Source organism: Cynocephalus volans, chromosome 17, assembly GCF_027409185.1.
Source record: "Cynocephalus volans isolate mCynVol1 chromosome 17, mCynVol1.pri, whole genome shotgun sequence".
In the NCBI taxonomy this organism is placed as follows: Eukaryota; Metazoa; Chordata; class Mammalia; order Dermoptera; family Cynocephalidae; genus Cynocephalus; species Cynocephalus volans.
In genome coordinates, this window is record NC_084476.1 from 26,729,144 (window position 1) to 26,747,456 (window position 18,313).

The window sequence follows — 18,313 nt, forward strand, 5'->3', positions numbered from 1 at the left end:
AGCCAACTCCTCAAGTTAGAAAAACTCAGAATGCTTGAGCTGGAAAATCCCAGGAGACCTATCATTGAAGAGATGAGGAAACAGACCAGAGAGAGTGAGAGACTTGTGCAAAGTCACACAGCAAATTATCAGCAGAGCTAGAATTAACACCTGGCTTTGTGACGGCTCACTCTATTTTCATTTAATACTCCACATTTCTCATCTTCATTGGGCTAATTCCAAGATGTAAGGTGGGGGCACAAATTTTCCCCGTGTTTCTCACTAATCAAATAAAGTGAAGAACACTGTATTTTAAACACTTGAATAAAACCTGATGAAATTAGCAAGAGACTCTTAAGTGGGAAAAACAAAGAGCAAGCAACAAGATTTGTTGATTGGAGTAGACATGAAGCAGACAGGGCTAGTGTTGCTCTAACACCTAAAATCTCCAAGAGCACCCATGTGAGGTCCTTGTATGGCCCCCAGTGGCCTATCACACACAGTGATCACATGCATAACAGTTGACAATGGGCCAAAGCCAGAAACAATCCGTTGGGCTTTCTCAATATGGCACTCCAGTGGGAAATAAAGCATACAGAAGATGTGGACATTCGAAATTAAAAAAAAGAAGAAGGAAACATGTACAGATTTTGCTTTCAACAATTCTGATCTTGTTTAGCTTATTTTACCTCCGGTTTCCAGCAAGCCAAGAATATAATTCTGACATTACCCAGAGCAAAGCAGTGCAAAAGAATGACAATCTATTTATCTGCTGTGGTGACCAGGTTCTCTTCTTCCTTTCCGGCTGCTTTGATGTCATCACTTCAAGGCCACACTGCTTTTAATTTCAGCCAGAAATCTTTGAAAAATGGTAGAATTTTCTGGCCTTTGGGAAAGTGGCCAGCTTTCCTAACCTATATCATTTTTAGCCTGGTAAACCAAGGCTGTTTCTCATCAAGTTCAAATGAAAGCTTGGCTCAACTGTGGGGCCTGTAGAAGAGAGAATTTAGCTCTGTGCCAGAGCTACTCTCACCTACAGGAGTCCCCGAAGCAGGTTTCAAATTTCCTTGAGTCAAAGCAGGAAGGCTCAGAATGAGTCTGAAATCAAGGGTCAAAATCATCCTTCTTTATCCTTGTGTGTGAAATCAATTTTCTTATAAACACTATTTATTTCCACTCCCCTTTGTGGGTTTCTAGGTATTAAAATGGAATTTCATCTATAGTCTATCCTTTTTTTCCATTCACAGCAATCATTCTTGAACCTGACTGCACAACAGAACTATCTGGAACATTCTTTAAACAACACAGATTCCAGGGCTCCTGACTTGGGTCACTGAATCCAAATCCTTCTTGTTTAAAAGCTTCCCAGGTGATTCTTATGCCCAGGGTTTAATACTCTAGTTATATTTTTCCTTCCTTCTTTCCTTGTGGGCTGCCCTCAAAATCTAAGCACCACATATACCAGTTTTGGAAGAGAGACAACATTCTCCATTCCAAACCCACCAATTTATAAATAACATTTTGGAAGAAAACATGTCTGTAAACCTGAAACTTCTTGTACAGTTACTGGCACTATAAAGAATCTTAGAATCTGAATTAGAAAGGTGTTATATTCTTTCTTCTTGAAGATCTCCAGGGAAATAGACATATGTCTTAGTGTACGTTTGCATGCTTTATTTGAAGTCTCTGTCTTGTTCAGAATGACTCAGACATAAAGAATTAAGACATGGCCTAAATCCTATATACACTCAGAGTTCTGAGTCAGGTTGCTATTATCTTTTCCTTTTCCAAACTAAATGACCCAAATTTCCCTTAATCTTTTTTTGTAGGAATTTTCCCTGTTCTTTATTTCTCTTTCAGTTTCTTTAAGCTACTCTTGGTTAGACAACAAAGACTAAAGTATCTTCAGGGCACAACTGTACTAATATACTTTACAATTTGAAAACAGTTCATGTGTATCTTTAGAAGAATCTAATTTATTACTAGGGAGTGACTCAGACTGGTAGCCCCAAATCTAAAGATCCACAGGTTAATATTTTGCTTCAAAGTTTCCTTTAGAACTGTTTCATGTAGTGATTCTGCTGCATAAGATGTAGATGGTTTACAGAGGTCCTATCATATAAAGATCAGATTCTGAATTTGATCTTGAAGTCAATCTTATTCTCTCTCACTGTCTTCCTTCCTCCCTGCATTCTCTTGCTGTTTTAGTTTCTCTCCTTTCTTATTAACTGGCTTTTCTGTAGTTGCCCTAATGCTGATCAGTTTTCCCTAATGCTTGCAGTTTTTGATTCAACAATCATGCTTCTGGAAGATTGAATTCTTCACCCCCATTCTTCATCCTTCCCTGATCTGTGTTCCTTCCACTAAAGGTTGGCTGTCTGTCTCCTTCCCTCAGTTTTGGTCTTGGCCATTGACTTGCTTTGGCTACTGGCCTGTGGGCAGTTCTGAACCTAGACCTTTGTTCTGCTCAGCCCTCTTGTACCTCCGCCATTGCCACAGAAAGAAAATATCATGGTTAGCCCATTAGTGCAGGGAAAATAAGAGCAGCCTCATCCAACCTATAGCTTATGGTCACTTAGCTGAGTTCAGCTAAAATGAGCAGAGCCATGCCAGCCATCCACAAAGACGCTGTAACATAGTAGGACTCTTATGTTTACAATGAGCCTTTACAGCTATTCAAGTGACATTCTGTGAGAGAGGATCACACTAAGCTCTACCACAGGGAAGTGTCTTAGGTGGCTGGGTGTCTTTTATAGAAGAGGGAAGGAGCTCCTTTCCTCCCTAGGGACTGGAGAATAAAGATGCTAAATGTTGTAGTAGAGAAGAATGAGTAAGAAGAAACTGACTTCCAGGGTAGGAAGAAACTCCTTCCTCAGGAGGCCCTGAGCAGGAAATGACACCCACATTAGCCCTGCTCCCGCAGAAAGCAGCTCCAGTGGGGTACAGCTCACCCCAGCATATGTGCACTGCCCATTTGGCCAGTGCCTGGCGAAGCCATGACTGAGACAGAAGAATTGGCCCCTGAGTCCAGGACTAACCACCTACCTCTTCAGGCTGTTATGATTTCTTTCCTTCTCGCTTGAGTAACTAGCTCTTAAATGGGCTCAAAGATATTGCCTGCATACATTGAGCTCTTTTTTCTGTTGACTCAAAAGATAAAAAGAGGTTTTCTTTATTTTTCTGAATATGATCATACCTACCTGAATGATAAACTAGCCCTAATTCTTACACCTCACTCCAATGATCAATTTAGCCAGGACTGAGTCTCAGTTTAAGACTCTGGCCTCCAATATAATGGCTCATCCTGCAGGCAAAGATACCTACCACCTACTGAACCGTAATCGCAACATACAAGGACACTCAAAAGTTCGTGGAAAAATAGAATTAAAAGATAATACAAATCTTACCACAAACTTTTTGAAGTTCCCTCATATTTGTATTCAAGCCATGGTGAAACTGTCCATCTGATTGGAAGACATGCTTTCCAATGCCATTTAAGAAAAATAGAAAAGGTCATATAACTAACTTTATCCTATTTTCCAAATCCTTTTTGTCTTCTATCTATAATAACACCTACTAGGTATATGTATAACAAGTAAGATGAGAGGAAGCAGAAACTGACTTCCAAGGTAGGAAGAAACTCCTGTCAACATCATGGTTGAGGACCAGTTCGTGTTTATATGATATAAGTAACTAGTAACAGTTTAGCCTTCACCCTTTGTATTCTAAGAAGGTATGTTTGTGTGCTCCCTCCCCACCACATCCGCATCCAGCCCAGCAACAATCTACCAAGCCGCCCGAAGCCCCCTGGTGTCCCCTGCTGGAATGAGGGGGGGTACCATGGGCCTCAACCACGCCTTCCCCTTCCTCCTCCTGCCACCATATCCCTCTGCCCCTTCTCCTCTCCCCCTCCCTCTAACTGCTCCACATCTTAGAATGTTAAAAAAAAAATAATAAACTAATTAATTAATAAAAAAGAAAGTGTGTTTGTATACACAAATATGTGTGTATATATATATATGCCTTATACATATGTATATGTCCACACATACACACCACACATAAACATTTTTCTTGGCCAGTTTTTGCCACAAGCAAAATTTAGCCAAGCTGCTCTGAAAGCTCTTTAAGGGACATCAGGACCTACACAAAGTAGGGACACAGGCTGAAGTATACCTTTAGGGTTTACTGTCTGTCTGCTTTTCCCTTTAGTGACACTACTGGGGTTCTATGAGTGCCGTTAGAGTCTTCAATTGCTCTTAGGTATAAATGACTGGTTGCAGTTTAGCTATTACCCTTTGTACTTTAAAAGAGCTCATAACCCCAGGAGGAAGAGATGAAGCTCTGGAGGGTGAGACTGCAGGCAGAATTTGCTGGGATGGGCTGGAGGGGTAGGTTTGGTTCGAAGGCATCTGCACTCTCCACCTTCCACCCCATCTCATATCTCTGGCTTGGTTTCCTGGGACCCGGGATGGCTACAGTTCCCAAGTGGAAACCTACATTTCTGCTCCTGTATGAGCCTGGCTAGCCACTGGCCACAGGCTGGTCACTTATCTCCCAGACTGAAATGGTCAGCCCCTGGATGAGAACCATAGGGGAAGCAAACCGCCCTCCAAGCAGAGAAAGAAGACAATACCAAGTCAACTCCTAGAGCGCAGGCGCATCACCTGCAGAGGCGCCTTCGTTCTGCGCCCCCTACTCTCCATTTCCACTCCAAGACCCGTGGCTACAGTCTCCCCCGCATTTCAAATTGATCAAACGCAGAACAGCGGAAAACAGACCCACTAAAGCAGCCATAACAGCTAACGGCTGATCCAAAGGAGGAAAAAGACAAAAGTTGATGTAAGAACTCAAAAGGGGGCACTTAGTGAAGGGGCCAGCGGCTCCTAACGCCCCAGTGGCCCACGAGGCCATCCCTGTGCCTGATCAAAGCCCAGCACAATCACGAGTGCTCGGAGTCACAGCGCTGGCAGCGTCGGGAAACGCCCCCTGCAGGGGCGTGGCGATCACTGCACCGTGAGTCTCCCGCGTACCTGCGAACGTTCTCTTCCAGCTGCCTCACTCTGACCTCATCCTCCTCAGACTGCCTCCTCCTGGCTTCCTCCTCCTCGGCCGTCCCGGCGGGTACGCCCTGCAGCAGCCATTTTTCCCGAAGCACTTTGGACTGTGGGAATGAGGGAAGACGACAGACAAGATGACACTTTTCAGTCCACACCCTCCTCTGCGCCCGCGCAGCAGCTCCCTGACTCGGCTCCCTGCGTCCCTCTGGCCCGACCCCCAGAGCCGCCAGAGGCATTTACTTCTACATTGTCTATGATTGTAAAAAATTAAGAAACAGAAGAACAGAGTGAACTGTATAATGGATTCCCATGTTACTTCATCTAGATTTTAAAATTATAAACACTTAACCATATTTTCCCTTATATTTTGTCACCAAAGCATCTTCAAGTAAAGAACAAACACCGTGACATTTTACCCATCAATATTTCAGGATGAGTCTCTAAAAAAATAAGGACATTTTTTCTACGGAACTACCGTTCCATTATAAAATTTCCTAAGATCACCTAATATCCAGTCCGCATGAAAGTGCTCTTTTTAAAAGATTACTCTGTGCCCTGTAATGACTCCCAACCGTCCTCAGCGGTGGTCTCCAAATGTGATTAAAACCATGCACCCCGCCTGGACCAGTGTACTAATACACTGAGGATGAAATAAAAAAGGTTTTGCTTCAGGGTCGTTCCCGTGGCTCACTCGGGAGAGTGCAGGTTCGGATCCTATCTAGGGATGGCCGGTACGCTCACTGGCTGAGCGTGGTGCAGACCACACCGTGCTGAGGGTTGCCATCCCCTTACCAGTCAAAAAAAAAAAAAAGTTTTTGCTTCAGGTCCACGGTTGGGAGGAAGCAATTACTGCTTTGAGAAAGGAGATGAAAACAGAATATGGGAAAGTCCTACTGAAACTTCCCGAAATGAAGAGCAAGGAGAGGTAGGTGTGGGAGGAGAGTTTTGATTTGGGTTTCCACTTACATGGCCCCGGGATGGCAGATGGCAGCTGCAGAATGTCTGCAGAGACTGGACCCTGCCCATCATGGCTGAGGGCCAGTGAGACTGTGCATGCATAGGTTAGTGGTCTAGGGAATGGGCCACTTGGGGACTCAGGGCATGGGACCGATTCTTCCCAGCAACAGTGGGCAACCAGAGGAACAATGGGAATAACGGCTATGACGCCGGCCAACCCAGAATAAGGACCCGGCTCCCTCGTTCCCTGGCATCATCTCTATCCAGAACTTTGACCTCATTAGGTAGGGCAAGCAAGGTGAAAGGAAAGAAAACTCTCAGAATGACTGACAGCCAGGTCATGCAGGCTGGAGCGGACTTCTTGTAGCTCTTATGAGCAAAGGATGCAGTAGTCCACAGATTCATTTTTATGTGGCATTAAGGGCTACGTACTTATTATGAACCTACAAAATGGGTAATAGTAAGTTAGAGTTCACTAATGATCCTGATTCACCATCCTACTGAGAAGTCCAACAGCCATTCGGCAGGCTGGAGACCCTGCTGGATGCACAGGAGCAAGTTCATGTCCAGGTAGCCATGGTTTTTATTGGTGTTATTGCCATCTATTTACAAATCATTTCATTATAAACCACTGTTCATGGAGATCTGTTTGGTTACTCTTACAGCACATAGAGAGGCAAATTTACATCATTGGACTTGTAATTTTCCAATAATTTGACTTAAAGATGTGTGTTTTTTCATATTGTATGTAAGTGATTCCTAACTGTACTGCCAAAGTGATTGTAGACAGGAACCAGCCCCCCTTGCCCCAATATCCTTAAACAGTTACATATCATTGGTAACATGTTGCCTGTAAATGTGTTCTGAATAAACAGTCCGCAACTACCACCAAGGCGAATAGAAAAGTACTGTTTTGGTTAAAATTTATAGGGCATTGCTTGACAATATAAAATCATGTATAAAAGCTCTCAGTACAACTTGTTTACATTGGCGTCCTCCAAAGCTTTATCACAGAGATTCTTTTCCCCTGGAAAGTGGGAATTGGTGGGGTATGTTGGTTGCTTTTCCTAAGTGTGTTACAGAAGAAAGAAAAAATGCAGAACCACTGTTCTCCACTTAAGCCACTCAATATTCCCAGGTGGATCATGCTTGCATATTGCAACAGGCCATTTTCTGAGCAATTAATGTTTTTACATTTTAATTCGGATATTTAATCTGATGTAGATAGAAAATAAATTTTTCATTCATAGTGATGTTGAAGTAGAAAGATGATTATCAAGTTTCTTCTCTTGACCTATAACTTTTACCTTGGCTCTAAAATTTACTTTCAGGAAGAGAGTAGAAATTGTGAGAAGTCATATAAACAGTGGTGAACAGCCTGGATTCTGGAGCCAGGCTGCCATTTACTAGCTGTACGGCCTTGGACAGGCTCCTTAGCCTCACTAAGCCTCAGTCTTCTCATCTGTAAAATCGAGACAACAGTGCCCATCTCAGAGGGTTGTTATGAAGATTAAGTGAATCCATAGACGAAAAGTGCCAGGCCCAAACTTAGTACTATAGAAATGTTTATTATTGTAGTTGTTCATCCTGTTCCCTTGGCCTCTGCTGGCAAAATCGGTGGCTCACAGCTCTGTCTCCTATAGCAGAGACATACTCAGCAGCACTTCCATACCGTTCTTACATTCTTTCTTTTCATAGCTGTTCCCCCCTTGACCCCCTGCTCCTTGAAGCTTGGGACTGTCCCTGCTCACCCCTGCACTCATCGCAACACCTAGCCCAGTTCCAGTGAATGAACGAGTGAACGGATGAACTGGGAAATTCCCGATTTTCCTTCACTCTGATTACTTGGGAGGAGGGAGGCCCACACCTTCAGAGCACCTCCTGTGCTAAAATGTCTGGCATGAACCTGATCCAAACCATAGAAGGTAAAAACCTTTTTAGGATTTTGGGAGACAGATATCCTGGCAACTTTAGTCTTGGTGTGTAGATCCTTCTGGAAAGGCAGCCATGGACTGTCCCGGATTCCCCGCCCTAGCAGGGATGCTCTGCAACCACATCTTCTTGAAACGTGAGGAAGTGGCTGCTCTCGGGAATGTTCTCTCTGCTCTTCATCACACAGTTCCTCCTGACCCCACGTGAAGGGTCAAACTTCCTCATTTCTTGCTGATTCAGCCCTGGCCATCAGTCAGTACCTCCGGCCAAAGCAGCCTGGTGACTGAGCATCCAGAGACACATGTCCCTCTACTTCTGTCTCTTCTCTCCACACCACAATGACATCGCCAAAAACGTTTGCAGCAGGAGAAGATCTAATAGGAAAAGGTAGGACCGGTCTCAGGGAAGTCCATTTCAAAAGGCGTTTTGATATTTAAAAAAAGAAAAAGCATTGTTGATCGTTCACTTGGCCCCAAAGTCATGGTGTCAGGGAGAACCATGAATTCAAATGCATTTACCTCTAAAGGCTTCCTTAATCTACTCGGGATCCCCCTCGTGTTGTCTCTGAGGACCGACTGTGTTAGGCCCTTGGATAACCGAATATGCTGAGTGTGCCCATCAGAAGCACAGGTGTCCCCTTACTGTTCTGGCTCTAACTGGCTGCCCGAGTGTTCCAGAGTTTGGAGACAAGCAGAGCTCAGCAGAAGTGAAAACTAAAAACAAGAAAGTTTTCTTTTTTCGCCCTTATTGTCCAAATAACATACATCCAATAAAAGTCATAGCTTATGGGAACTAAGAACTGTCAACAATTCACATTTATCAAATGGATGTGACCATGAAGAGCCAGAACAATTAAAAACCAGACGGAGAGCTGGCCACTGGACAGACGGAAACTTGACAAGGGCTTCTGAGATGAAGCACAGAGAGAGCTCCTAAAATAAATCCATTTCTTGCTCTATGGGCCCATCCAGCTTTGGAAAACAAAACTGGAACAGAATTTTTCAAACTTCAGGATGCATCAGGGTCACCAGGAGAGTTTGCTAGGACACAGGTTCCAGGGCCCCCCCCACAGAGATGCTGATTCTCTAAGTCTGGGGTAAGGCCTGGAGATCTGATTTTTAACAAGCTCCCAGGTGATGCTGTCGTTGATGCTACAAGTCCGAGGACCATAATTTAAGCAGCACCGCATGAGAACCTGTGACTATCCGACTACTTGAAGAATGCATGAGCTCTGTCGCTGGCAGGCCAGACACTATGATCTGAAACAGAACCCCTCATCTTCTTGCACACCTGCCTCTCCTCCTGCACCCCACTTGGAAATTCAGTAGGATGCTGTAGTCTTACTAAGGAGTTTGCTTACTGTTGTAGGCACAACAGTAAGAGCAGATTACAAGGGAAGAATTACAAGTTACAAGTGATGGGTGCCTGCTGCATCATTCAAGTGACAGAGCACATTAGCTCGAAACAGAGGAGAAGCAGAAGAAAGAAAGGCATGGAGGCGTATTTTAGAGGTAGAATCGATTGACTTGCCAACGGATTAGATGTGGGAGATGAGGAAAAGGGGGGGATTAAAGGTGATGTATAGATACTTGGTTTGAGCAAAGGGGTGGATGTTGGTGTCATTCATTGGAGACGGGGAGGACTAGAGGAAGAGCAGATGAGAGAAGAGCAGAATATCAAAACTTGCATTTGGGCATGTGAGATTTGAGAGGCTTATAAATGGATGCAACATCCATCTAAGCGAAAATGTCAGGGAAGCAGCTGGAGTTCAGGGGCCATCAGGCTGGAGACATCACTATGGGAGTCATCGGTACATAAATGGTATTTGAAGCCATGGAATTGGGTGATGATGGTGATGACAATGATCTTATAGAACTCCTACTGCTTTATGTGCTTTCGATCTATTTAATTTTCACAAAAATCCCACAAGGTAGGAGGAGTTAATATTAAGGAACCAATCCATGGTGTTATGTCTAGTGAGGTGTGGATCTGGGATTTGAAGCCAGAAGGTGCATTATATGATCCTGCCTCTGCATAAGCTCCCCCAAGAACCCTTTTTTTCTCAGATAGGATTTAAACAATCATCAGGCACCACTGACCCACTCCCTAACATGGAAAACTGTTTTCCAGCTTCTCTAACGGTGGATTCCATATCGATGCTCTCTCCCACTCTCCCTGAGTCCCCTGCAGTCAGGTGCTGTATCTTTTATTCATCCACGGAGGCTGACGTGTGAGGTTGTAGCTGGTAATAATAAATACCTGTTGAACGAATGAATTTACTGAAAAACCATGCACACATGCTGTATTTTAGCAAATATAAAACCTTAGACTATTAAAGCTTAAAAAGACCTTAGAGATCATCTCATCAGGTCTTTATCATCTACAGATAAGGTAACTGAGGTGAAGCAACTTTTCAAGGTGATTCAGGGAGATAGGAGTGTCCGGGCTGGGTGAGTAGGTGGGTGTGGCAGAGCAGGGAAGTGGAGATGAGCCAGGAATAGTAATAAGACTCCAATTTTTTCTGACCAGCACTTGTTATTTTTATGAAGTCATATCCAGTAATCTCTTCACTTTATAATTGTGGCTTTGATGTCATACTTAGATAAGAATTCCTTGCTCTCAGACTCTAAAAATATTCCCCTGTGATTCCTCCTTGTACCTTTATGATTTTACTTTTTACTCCAAATCTTTCATTCACCTGTAGTCTGGCTAAAGCTGACACTGGCTGTATTAGTGGATGATGGTTAGGATCTGGCTAAAATCAATTTTCTAACAGAAAACGGATTAAACTGGGGGTGAGGCCATAGCTATGTTTGTGTTTTCAGTCACTCACTCATGTCCCCTCTCTCTTTCTCTTCCAATATCCCTCTCATCCTTTCCTTCCTCCTCTTTGACTCCCAATAAGATCTTGATTTGGTTTTGAGATTTTGTTACATGATCCAGTCCACACAGGGCAAAGCTGACCCAAAATTTCTGATAGAAGAAATCAAGTTCTAACCCCCACCTGAGCTCTGTTTATAGGGCCAGGGGAGACATAACAGAACAAAGGATAAGATGTAAAGTGGCCTCATGCTGTGTACTGTGCCCATCTGTTCAATATTTTAAAATTTGAAATTGGCCTTTCACATGTACTAATAACCAGGAAAAGTCTAAAATCAGTGCTACAGTTTCAAAATAGTAAAAGACACTGTAATATCTTTGCAGCAAGTGTCCTGATACCTTTAGGCTATTCAGCAAATAAATTACCTTGGTGGGTTGACAATAAATACTTTGCAAGGTCATAATTGAGTTTTTGGTCTTTTTAAGAAAGAAAAGGCTGTGGTCTTTAAAGTATAATGACAATTTTCATAGCTTGGATTAGAAGAAAACTCTAGTCAAGGTTCCCTGTTCATGAATAAATAATTCAAAGGTGGCATATATATTGAAGACGTGGTGTTAGTGGTTTGATTGTGACAGTCCTGACTCTGTCAGACAAACCTTTATAAATGTGACAGTCCCAAAGGAAGTCATGTTACAAATGTACTGAGCACCTACTCAGTTCTGGGACTTTGAACAGACCAATAAAATAGACATATCTCTGGCAATTTGGCCACAGGGCAAAAGAGAATATTGAATTTAGTCTGTTCGGGTACAGTACAGTAGTTGATTTATTTATTTTTTTAATTCACATTATCACAAGTCACATTATAAAAACAATAAAAATAAATAATTGTTCCCATGGAATAAAAGCTAGGACAATTTTTCAGAAGAAGAATAATGATGGCTCTTGCCTCCTAAAATATGACAATATATTAAAAAGCTATAGGGATTGAATGAGAATGCTACTGGCACTGGAAAGGGCAGACTAATGGAATAAAAAGAATCCACAAATGCTGGACTTGAGTATAAGTGAGAAATATGTAGGTGATAAAGAAGACATTTAAATCAGTGAGGGAAAGGGTGAATTAATCAATAAATCATGTTGAGTCAGCATGGGTAAAAAGTAAAGTTATATTCCGACCTTATAGGAAAATAAATTCTAGAAGGATTAAAACTATTGAAGTATAAGAAACATTATAGGAATGATTTGAAATGGACATGTTTTTTCTAAAGAGGATGTCAAAGTCAGAAATCATAAAGTAAGGGCCGGCCCGTGGCTCACTTGGGAGAGTGTGGTGCTGACAACACCAAGGCCACAGGTTCGGATCCCTATATGGGGATGGCCGGTTAGCTCACTTGGGAGAGCGTGGTGCTGACAACACCAAGTCAAGGGTTAAGATCCCCTTACTGGTCATCTTTAAAAAAAAAAAAAGAGAAAGAAAGAAATCATAAAGTAAAAGAATGTTAGATGTGGTTTCATGAAAATTACAAATTTTTGTATGGGCATTTCAAAGAGCCCATATACAAAAATCAAAAAAGAGGTAAAGGTTAATGTAATTTGGATACCAAGGTTAATGTAATTTGGATACCAATGTTAATATAATTTCACTTTATGCACAGGTTGGTGAGGTCTGTGAACAAAGATTACATATCTCAATCTATAGAATCAAATTGGGAGAAAAAAGTATAGAAGGATATATATACCTCCTATATGGGTTATACCTGGGTGGTGAGTATACAGTTGATAAGTTTTTCCTTATATTTTCTTATACTTTTAAAGTTAGTTTTTGCAATATCATACATTCCTTACTTTTGTACTTCCATTTGTATTTCTTGGAAATTCTTACATCACAAATATTAGATACTAAATATAGCTAAGGATCTTGTAGAAAGAAATTTGGATTTAATTTGGCCAGGACATCAAAGTATCTTGAAGTTTCCTAATCACTGGACTACAGTAGCTAATATTTTAATAGTTCACACTTTGTTCTTTCATTGCATTATAGAATTTACACACAGTCCATGTATTAAGTAATGATCTCACTGCATACTTCTAAATATTGGAATGACCAAGTGTATTAAACAAACATGCAAGTGCCAAAACTGTTGTCTTACAGTCTATTTATTTGCTTAAAAGAGACCAGTTAGTCTGTCTAAATAATTCGGATTTCATTGCATGAGAATACGTGTCCACTAACTTGTGGTAATTATATCTTAAGATATAGAATATGAGAATTATATCTTCATAAATATGACCTAACTCTAATGCTTTTCCATTTAACTTTGCTCTAAGAATTTTTTTTTTTTCCTTAGGGAGCATGTGAGATTTTGTAAATTAGTGAAATAAATATTAATTGCTGACATGTGTCCTAATATTTTCTACTTCAGGAACTTACAATAATCACTGTGACATGTCTCCACATGGTTTAAATTTTCTGGAGTCCATGAAAATATACTGAAAGCAAGAGAGATAGCGATGATGGTAACTGGCATCTCTAGACAAATTATTCAAAAGGAAACATTTCTTTTAAAGGGAAAAGTGTCCTGGAAAGAGCCTGGTCTTTGGAAGCAGACAGACCTGGGGTTCAACCCGGGCTCCCTCACTTATAGTCTCTATGTTCTTGGACAAATTACTTGACCTCATGAGTTTGTGTCCATACCCGTAAGATGGGCAGAGTACTATCCATTTTGTGCCCATTATTGAGGGTATGTATTTAAAGTACCATGCACATGGTGGGCACTCAAAAAATGGTGACTATTATTGAGGGTGGGGAAAGGATGACAAGGCTGCCATGCTGCCAGGAGAAAGCAGGCTGACTCGCCACCAAGAGGCTCACAGAGGAGGAAATGTCATCTCAATGAATTTACTTCCATCCTGGGGTGAGGCCAACAAGCTGGAAACTGAATGATCACAGAGAAGATGACTCACACTATTCAATGGTTAAGGGATTTAAGGTAGAACATACTCCTTTCTGGTGCCTGAAATGATCACATCCCTCAATCAGGCACCCTCTTCCTCTATCAAAATAACTCAATTATTTTAGGAAGGATGGACTAAGAACAAAGAGAGTGGTGAGGCCTGAGGACTCTCCCCATTTTACCACCAATCCCACCTCACTAGCACACAGAAACTCTGTACTTCCCAGAGCTGGGGTCTCTCCGCAGGGGGTACCAGACAAATACTGCCACCTCTGGAACCTCTGAGCTTTCCTTTTTCACTGTTCAAGGATAACAATCCACCCTCATTCCATCTGCACAAATCTTCTCCCAAAGAAAAATATGAAGCATTGGTCTCCACATAATAAAATCACTTCTAGTCCTTCCCTCTTTCCCTCAGTTATAGCAAGATTACCTCCATGAAAGTGTTGGGTGTACCCTTAGATACAACTGTGTGGAAATTTTACTAGGATAACCCTAAAGCACTATCTGATTCCCCTGTTTCCAAGTCCTTAAAGGAAACTCACTGCTTCCTCATGCAATACGAAAGCATTTTTACAACTGTTTCTGTTGATTGGATGGATGGATGGATCAACATTGAGTAGATGGAATATGAAAAGAATGTAGAAACACTGTGCTGAACGTCAGCAATGAATGAGTCCTGGTGTCTTATGTGGCACCTAGAATGATGAAAAGTGGGCCAAAAGAAACTTGAAACTTCCGCTCATTGCCAGACTTTGGATTCAAGAAATGCAAAAGCAAAGAACTACATTGAGCTTAAAGAGGAGAGAGGGGCCGGCCCCGTGGCTCACTCAGGAGAGTGCGGTGCTGGGAGCGCTGAGGCCACAGGTTCAGATCCTATATAGGGATGGCCAGTGCACTCACTGGCTGAGCGTGGTGCAGACAACACCATGCTGGGGTTGCGATCCCCTTACCGGTCAAAAAAAAAAAAAAAAGAAGAGAGAGGCCATTTAGTCAAAAGCAGCCTCTCTTATTCTTTCAGTCCTTTTATTAATAACAAAAGTTCATATTTAACCAAGAATTCACTGAGGTTTTAGTACATTTTGGTCTCTTATAAGTACTGAATTGACTGTCCTCTAAGCCAGAGACCTAGCTCTGTCCAGACTGACCTTGAACAATTCACTCAGTTCTATTAAACGTTTTTAAGTCTCCCTCTCTGTAAGAAGAGGATACTAATTTTAGCTCTCAATCCTCCCTCAGGATTGTTGTAAGAAAAGAGCAACAGCATATGGGATGTAGTGCAAGCTCCTACAAAGACAGGCCTGTCAATGGATTTACATGATGAGAGGAGAGAAATGGGCAATATTCTTAGTATCATGCTGCTTTTCTTCCTTTTGAACATTTCTCTGGTTAAAGTTAATGGGAAACTAACACACATGCCTAGCAGATGTAGGTCATGCTGCTATCTGAAATCAGTAACTAGCTTGCTGGTGATTCTCCTTTTGGGGACTCATTGGGCACAACCCTGTTTTCTAGAGAAGAACAGGAAATGCAACCATAAAGGTTCACCTTGTTTAAAAAAATGCAAATAATGCATACCTAGCATCACCCCGAGAATCAGCGCCCTCTTCCCCACCAGCCCTCTGAGCAATGCAATTCTGTACACACAATGCCACAGCAACTGGAGGTAAGCAGAAGGTTTTCCTTAAAAAAGCTCCCAGGAGCAGTCAAAGACAAGTGGCAACTCCCAGCTGGCCACTGGAATGTGGTCACATTATTCTATGAGGATGCAAAAAGCAACATTCTGTAACCAGTGGAGCCCTTGTGACAGTGACAGAGCTTTCACTTGGGCTGTAATCAATTACAGTGCTTAAGTGCATTGTGTTTTAGAGAAAAAATACATAAACAAACAGCTCTCTCGCTCACTCTCTCTCTCCTTTCTCTCTGTCTCTCTCTCTCTCTCTCTCTAACATGATGCAATGGAGACCCAACAAAATCAAATCATTTAAAAACCATCTTTGACCCACTGCTTGTTCTATCAGAACACTTTCAAAATTGTTAAAGTAGGATTTTTTTTTAAATGAATAATCTGAAACACACAGTGATGTTCTTTTATCAGATCACATTGTTTTATCTTCCTTTTTTCATATCGAGAAAGAAAATGTTAAGATTTTTAATTAAGAAAAGAACATTATGTTAAATGTATGTTCTGGAGCCTGTAAGCAAATGCACACAAGTACCTATGCAGGGAAGAAACAGCCCTGGAACACAACCTCGCCCACCGTGGTGAGTATTCCCACCCGATTTCTATATACAGCCATCCCATTCCACAAGCACACACTACCCTCCACCCCGTCCCTATGCACACTGTAATCTCATGTTTGCAGACATTGGAATGCTGTAACACCACCCTGAATCTGAGAAATTCACAAGAAAAGCCAAGAGATGGTTTCCTGATTGAATGAAAAAGGCTGGTTCAGTCAGCGGTGGCGCTTTGTGGCAGGGCAGGCTCTGCCCAGCTCTCCAGAGTGTGATCTGCATGTCTAATAATGGGACAGGTTCATGGCATCAGCTGCTTACCTTGGAATGCTGCAGCAGAAGTATCTGCTCATCAAGCTGTTGTCGCTTGCCTTCTATTTCGGTCTGCCTCTTTCTTTTTTCCTTGAAAAGAGAGAGAGACAGGCTGTAAGAGTGGATGGGTGTTGGCTCCAGGAATTTTAAGGCAGGAAGCAGCAGCAGCAGCAGCAGCAGCTCACATCTGTACAGACACTTCCAGAGGCACTGGGCACACACGCAGAGTCACCTGCCACACCATCCCCGGGTGTGTGGCAGGCAGCAGCTTTCTCCCAACATGTCTGCTGTGGGCTCGATGAGTGGGAGAAATTCTCCTCACTCAGCCAGGCTGCAACAATTTAATCCAGAAAGGCAGTTTCTACACACACACACACACACACACACACACACACACACACACACACACACACACACACGAAAAGGCAGTTTCTACACACACACACACACACACACACACACACACACACACACACACACACACACACACACACACGTTCTGTGCAGTGTTCATTTGCAGACCAGGAATAAAAATGTCTCAATCCAAAAGACACAGGTTGTTACAAACTGCAAATATGACAGACAGTGGGAGATTCCAGGGTTAGATTTCTTTGATCAAATTCATATATGTAAATAATCCAACATAATTTCACATTTTGTAGGACAAATCATCCAGTTGGACATACGGAACAATGCAAATTAGACGTTAAGATTAGGTGATCTTTTCTTCAACTAGGCTTGGGGAGAGCATTTCACGTGGGTGGGGCTTGCTGAGGTTATCGTAAATATGAAGTCTGGAATCTGTCTGCCTGGGTCCAACTCCCAGCCTTCCCACTTGCTACTTGTGCGACCTCTGGCAAGTTCCTTTACCTCCCTGGATCTCAGTCTTCTCCCGCATAAAGTGGAGATAATAATTGTACCCAAACCATATGGCTGGGGTGTGGATTAAATGAGATCATATATATAAAGGGCCTAGAACAATGCAGGGTACACAGTAAGCACTCAGTCAATGTTATTTGCTATTATTCTTATTGCCACATGTTTATTTCCGGGTAATGCCTAGAAGCTGGTCTTAAAGAAACATATTTCCCTTGTATTTCCAACATAACCTTTCCATTAGCGTGTACACTTAATATTTTTCTTCTCCATATTTCTCCAATGTAGACAATAAACACCCTATAAATGTGATTCACAAGAACAGAAAGGCCTGCCCTTAGGAAAGCTGACTTGTTAATGTCGTGTTTCCAGTGTGTACAGGGGTGGTTTACTGAGACATTTACTGCACTGGATCATTTTCCTTTACTCACACATGCAGGGAGACACTTGTTAGACAAGACATAATAGCATTTTACTATACAACAGCCAAACCCTAGAGAAGACGATAATGCAGAAGCCTGGCTGCTGTGCTCTGTGTTAACGGAAGCTTTCATTTTATGTAGTTGCTATGTTTCTGGGGAAGTGATTGCAGAACTGCTATTCAAATGAATGTGATAACAATTTGTGTTATAACCAAGGTTTTCTGTGCAATGCACAGACTATAAGAAATACTAGCTCATAACCCTGAGTCACTTGAACAGGGATATAATAACCTCCCTACCAAGGTGAGACCCATGAATATTTTAGGATAGGAACTTACCATTTACCAAAGAACTCCAATGAATTGTGCATAATTAATGCTACTTAATCCCAGAGTACACCCAAGAACATATAATATATTATAGTAGATGGAAAAAGCAAGGCTTAGAGGGAAGAGCCCACCTATCCAGCATCTCAAGGTGACATGATAAAGCGAGGACCTCTACAACCAGCCGCTATCTCTATATTCTAGGATTTCTCAAGAGTAAGTTTACTGGACTTTATCATTCATTCCCACTTACTATCAAGATATGTAGTTGTCCTACATTTAAATTCAGAACCAAGATATAGTATGTCATGGATACGAGACTTTGATGACTCAGTACTTCCACAAATGTTAATTGAGTGCTGTGTGTTCTCACTGCACATCCTGTCATTTCCAAACCTCTCGCAGGCTTTCCCAGCTCTGTGCCTTTGTTCAT

At 42.1% G+C, this 18,313-nt stretch overlaps 1 protein-coding gene across 5 annotated transcripts in view; it reads right to left on the bottom strand.

The window, feature by feature from the left end:
* PALM2AKAP2 (PALM2 and AKAP2 fusion) overlaps positions 1 to 18,313 on the bottom strand; it is a 324,924-nt gene that overhangs the window by 243,777 nt on the left and 62,834 nt on the right. For all 5 annotated transcript variants that reach the window (XM_063082653.1, XM_063082652.1, XM_063082654.1 and 2 more), the window contains exons 2-3: positions 16,266 to 16,346; positions 5,013 to 5,143 (exon numbers count right to left, since the gene is read on the bottom strand). In XM_063082653.1, the coding sequence (XP_062938723.1) occupies positions 5,013 to 5,143; positions 16,266 to 16,346 (212 nt within the window). The remainder of the gene's footprint in view (positions 1 to 5,012; positions 5,144 to 16,265; positions 16,347 to 18,313) is intronic.